This window comes from Alligator sinensis, unplaced genomic scaffold (genome assembly GCF_000455745.1).
Source record: "Alligator sinensis unplaced genomic scaffold, ASM45574v1 scaffold1302_1, whole genome shotgun sequence".
Taxonomy (NCBI): domain Eukaryota; kingdom Metazoa; phylum Chordata; order Crocodylia; family Alligatoridae; genus Alligator; species Alligator sinensis.
Window position 1 is genome coordinate 289,203 of NW_005842612.1, and position 4,984 is coordinate 294,186.

Below are 4,984 nucleotides of genomic sequence, written 5' to 3' on the forward strand. Positions count from 1 at the left end.
AACCAGCTCTGGGGTGGGGCAAGGGCTGGGGGTACAAAGCCAGTCACTGGAATGCAGCTGGTTCTGGCGTGGGGGGTGTCAGCAGCTGAGAAGAACAAAGACATACATAGCTGCTTCTAAGGTGGGGCCTTGGGTAATGGGGCTGCAATGCAGCTGGCTCTGGGGTGGGACATGTCAGCAGCCAAGTAGAACAGCAGCAGCCAGCTCAGGGGAGGGACACTCACCGCGCACTTCGAACTGGCTGTACTCATGGGGCTTCAGCACCGGCACGGCGAGGCAGACCCAGGGCAGCTGCTTGCGGAGCTGGGGCAGCAGGTAGTGGGCGAGGAAGCCGACCAGCCCGGCCAGGGCATACAGCACGTAGCCCAGCACCGACTGGGGGGCCGGGGGGCAGGGGTCAGAGATGCCCCCTCCTGGCTCACAGGAGACTGGCCCCAGACCCTCTCGCACCCCTGAGACCTTTACACTCCCCACTTCACCTCCCCCCCACCCCGAGATCCTCTCATACCCCGCCATATCCTAGTGGCCCCTCCAAGACCCTCACATCCCCCTAGACACCCTGGCCCTTCTGAGACCCTCTCACCCCCCATGCACCCTGAGATCCTTTCACACAACCCCATATCCTACCAGCCCCTCCAAGACACTTCCCCATGGAGCCCCCCCCTCCACACCCTGCGTGCCCCAAGACTTCCCTCCAGCCCTGAGAGGGGAATGGGGTTTGAGGGGAGAGCAGGGGGCTGAGAGTCCGCACCTTGAGGGCGATGAAGACAGTGCTAGCACTGATGGCGAAGGTGAGCACAGCGATGACCACGCACATCACCAGGTCCGAGTAGAGGATCTCCCGCTGTGGGGGGAGTGGCCGTCAGGGGCGCAGGCATCCTGGGGGGCCCTTCTCCTCCCAAAACTGCCACCCCAGCCTCCATCCCCTGCTCACCAGGGAGCTGCGCAGCTTCTCGGGCAGGGGGTCCTGCACGCCGGGGGGGCTCTCGGGGCTGCGGTTCTCGAACTCCGGGAACAGCTTGGCACGGACCAGGGACCTGGGGGGGTGGGGGAGGGGTCAGCTGGGCAGGATACCACCCCCCACACTCCCACCCCCTTCCCAGAGCTGGAGAGAACCCAAGAGTCCGGCCCCCCAGCCCCCAGGCACTGACCAGAGCACGGTGGGGTCACTGCTCTGGCGGCTGAGGTGGTAGCAGAGGGCGACCAAGAGACCACAGAACACAGAGAACAGGACGGGCACATGCTGGTCACTCCACGGCACCTGGAGGGATGGGGGGGGGAGCAGGGTGAGCCTAGACCCTGGGGCCAGGTCCCCCTTCCCAGCTCCCCTTCCCTATCCGCATCCAGGATCAGGACCCCCCAGTACCTTGATGGCGCCGAGGCAGAATCCGTAGAGGAAGGTGGCGACAAGGAGACTGCGCAGGAGGCTATACAGGGCTGAGAGGGGGCTGGTGGCAGCTGCGGGGGGTGGGAAGAAGGCAAGGTCACTACCAGGGGCTTCCCAGGCCCCACTCCCCACCCAGAGCTGGAAAGAAGCCAGGTGCCCAGACTCCCAGCCCCCCCGCTCTCGCTCCCAGCACTGCAGAGAACCCTGGTGTCCGGGCTCACCCGTGCCCCCGAAGAGGTGCATGTCCAGCTGCTCCAGGACGTACATGAGGCAAGTGTTGACCTGGGGCAGGAGCCCAAGAAGGAAGACGATGGGAAAACAGAGGGTGAAAACTGCAGGGGGGAGAAAAGGGGTCAAGCAAGGCCCCCAGGACCCCTTCAGCTCCCCAAATCCAGGCTGGAGTCACCCCTCTGCACTGCCGCTTCCAGGTTCCCCACTCTGGCTGAGGGGTTCCAGGTTGGATGGAGGGAGCCTCACTCACCAGTGGTGGCATCACGGGCAGCCTGGAAGAAGCCAGGGGAGAAGAGGGCCAGGCCGTAGAGGGTAGCAGGGGGCAGGGGTGGGGCACGGGCGCACAAGTCCAGCCCCCAGATGACAATACAGGCCACGCAGAAGTAGACAGGACGGCTATAGGCAATGATCCAGTTGTGACCCTGTGGGGCGGGGGGGGAAGAGGGGGGGCAGCAGGGTCAGAGGGGCTGGCACTGCCCCCTCCTGCCCCCCAGTGTGTGTTGGGCCTGTTAGGACCCAGCGCTGGGATGTGGCCAGCTCCAGAGGGCATTGGGTCTGGGGAGATGGGTTTGGGGTGGGCTGTGCTGGCAGCCAAATAGCACAGATGCAGCCAGCTCTGGGGTGGGGCAGGGTCTGGGGACACAAAGCTGAGCACTGGGGTGCAGCCAGCTCTGAGGTGGCGGATGTCAGGGGCTGGGCAGAACGGAGATGTGGCTTCCTCTCAAACAGAGCCTCGGGCATTGGGGTCATGGGGCTGAAATGCAGGTGGCTCTGGGATGGGACATGTCAGCGGCTGAGTAGAACAGATGCAGCCGGCTCTGGGGGGGGCTGGGATATGGGGCCCCTTGCTGGGCTGCGGCTGGCTCTGGGGTGGGGATACCAGACCCTCCATGGTGAGCCCCGTCAGTCACTCACATGCATGGGAGATGCGGCGTCAGGCTGGACACTCTAGAAGACAAAGCGAGAAGGGCTCAGGCCCCAGTGGTGGGGGAAGGGGCAGACTGAGGGCACCTAGGTGGGCAGAGGCTGCCAGGGAGGTAGGCAGGGGGAGGTCTCACCTTGAGCAGCGAGTACTGGCAGCTAGCGATGACCACGCAGAACTGGAAGACCCAGATGTCCCTGAAGAAGCCCTGAAGCAGCAGCAGGTAGCCCAGAAAGGCCACCAGGACCACCAGAGCGACCACAAAGATGTTCTCCATCACGCCCCGGTGCCTACAGGGCCAGAGAGGGGGGTCAGGGACCAGCAGGGACCCCCTAAATGTGGACTGGGAAGAGGAGGCCGCTTGCTGAGATGTGGCTGGCTCTTGGGGGCATCAGGGCTGTGGACATAGGGCTGGGGCTAGACAAGGGGTCAGGACTCAGGATTTGGGGCTGAGACCAGCTCTTGTGGGGAGTCAGGGCCAGGGTCCCTGGCTATGGGTGAAGGGGTCAGGGCTGGGGCAGGGAGCTGTCCCTGGTTCTAGTGGGGACAGAGCTGGGGCTGGCTCTAGGGAGCTCAGGGCTGAAGGTACAGGGCTGCAGCTGGCTCTGGGCAGTTGGGCCAGGGTGTGGGAGACAGGGCCTTTCACTGGGATGCAGCCAGTTCTGGGGGGCCATTGGGGCTGGGGTACGGGGGCCACTGACCGGTCGAGCAGGGCCAGCAGGGCAAGGCGGTCGTAGCGCACCCGCACCCAACGCCCAGGCAGTAGCCAGTACTTGTAGCAGTGCCGGGGGCGGCCGCGCCCCTCCATCATCAGCGCGTGCTCCTGCGACTCGTGCAGAGACTCCTGGTCCAGCAGGTCGAACTGCGGGGAGGGGGTGGGGGAGTCAGCAATCGTCACAGCCTCCCCGAGGCCCATCCAGTGCCCCCCACCGCACAGACCCACCCACCTGGCTGACAGCGCCTCTACTCCAAGTCTGAGACCTGCCTCCCTGCTCTCACCCCCCAGCCCCACTCCCCTTCCAGAGCTGCAGAGAACCCAGGTGTCCGGGCTCACAACTCCCCCTGCTTTCTCCCAGAGCTGAAGGGAACCCGGGCATCCAGGACGCCAGCTCTTCCCCTGACCCAGAGTCCCGGAATCCACTCAGCCCCTGCCTCCTCCACCCCCTGGACCCACAATTGCCCCCCTCCCCCCAGTCCCCCAGGCAAGGCCCCCCCTCACCTCGGGGATCTCCAGAGGGACGCGCCGCACCTGCATCCCCTGGAGCACCACAGGCCGGGGCTGGAGCAGAGCCAGGCCGGGCCCCCCACCCTCGGCCACCTCCGTTGAGTTGAAGCTGGATGAGTGCGAGTGCCGGTCCCTGCAGAAGACGGGGGTCATTAAGGTCAAGGGGTAGACCCCAGACATAGCACCCCTGCTGGCTGCCGCCCCACCTCCAACGAAACACCCCCTACTGCTGAAAGACTGGTGTGCTATATACCCTCTCCCACCCACATCCAAACCCCCCTGACCCTCACTCACCAAGCGCTGTTCCCCGTGTGCTCGGCACCAACCTGCTGCCCCATGGGGTTCTCGTACCCGCCACCTGCCAGGCCAAAGGTGTAGGAGCGCCGCACGCCTGTGGGGAGATGGGAGGGGGCACTGAGGGGGAGGGGGTGCCAGGCCCTGGCCCCGGACCCCACACCCTCCCCCAGAGCCCTGATAGAAGGGAAAGTCCCAGGCATGTAGGGGACTGCGGGTCAGGAGTGAGGGGCACCAGAAGAGCGGGGGGGGGGGGCAGAAGCTATGGGTTGGAAATGAGGGACACCAGGCATTGGGAAGTGGGGAGCAGGGGGCTGCGTGTTGTGAGCGAGGGACATCACCCAGGCTGGGGGGTCCATGCCAGGGAAGCCTTCCCCCCCAACCCCGCTCACCGCTCTCGTCATAGAAGTAGTGTACGGCACCCTCAGAAGTGTCGTCAAAGGTGCAGGCCTCGTGGATAGCACCGCGTGGCAGCAGCAGCGAGCTGGCGAACTGCAGGGCCGAGGGCAGCGTCAGTGCCCGCCCATGAGAGGCTGCCAGGCCCCGGTGCAGGCCCTGCAGGCTGGGGGGCCAAGGAGGAGGAAGGAGGGAGACAGAAGGATGTCAGCCAGAGACTGGGGGACGGGAGACTGTGGGTTGGGAGTGTGGGGCACCGTTTACCTGGGTGGCGACCCCATGACGGAGGAGGGGGGTGTGGGGTTGCTGCCTGCGTTGTGCCGCCGCCGCATGGCCTGGGAGCGCCGCACACTGCTGGCTCTCTCCCGCCGGCTCTCATCCCCACCTGGCCCTGCTGTAGGGAGACAAGGGATGAGCCAGAGGTTGGGATCAGAGCTCTCCTAGTGCCCTTCCCCCCTCCGCCCTGCCAGAGCCATGGAGGGGCTGATGTCACAAAAAGACCAGGCCTCAGCTCCCAGCAACCCCATCC

At 65.4% G+C, this 4,984-nt stretch overlaps 1 protein-coding gene across 1 annotated transcript in view; it reads right to left on the reverse strand.

Annotated features, from left to right (window-relative positions):
• The window catches only part of PCNX3 (pecanex homolog 3), a 14,886-nt gene that overhangs the window by 6,140 nt on the left and 3,762 nt on the right, over window positions 1-4,984 (reverse strand). Inside the window, exons 7-20 of the mRNA XM_025214928.1 lie at window positions 4,720-4,895; window positions 4,452-4,621; window positions 4,060-4,156; window positions 3,760-3,898; window positions 3,242-3,402; window positions 2,677-2,830; window positions 2,534-2,566; window positions 1,869-2,040; window positions 1,609-1,719; window positions 1,367-1,458; window positions 1,152-1,261; window positions 935-1,037; window positions 752-844; window positions 225-375 (exon numbers count right to left, since the gene is read on the reverse strand). Of these exons, the coding sequence (XP_025070713.1) occupies window positions 225-375; window positions 752-844; window positions 935-1,037; window positions 1,152-1,261; window positions 1,367-1,458; window positions 1,609-1,719; window positions 1,869-2,040; window positions 2,534-2,566; window positions 2,677-2,830; window positions 3,242-3,402; window positions 3,760-3,898; window positions 4,060-4,156; window positions 4,452-4,621; window positions 4,720-4,895 (1,762 nt within the window). The remainder of the gene's footprint in view (window positions 1-224; window positions 376-751; window positions 845-934; window positions 1,038-1,151; window positions 1,262-1,366; window positions 1,459-1,608; window positions 1,720-1,868; window positions 2,041-2,533; window positions 2,567-2,676; window positions 2,831-3,241; window positions 3,403-3,759; window positions 3,899-4,059; window positions 4,157-4,451; window positions 4,622-4,719; window positions 4,896-4,984) is intronic.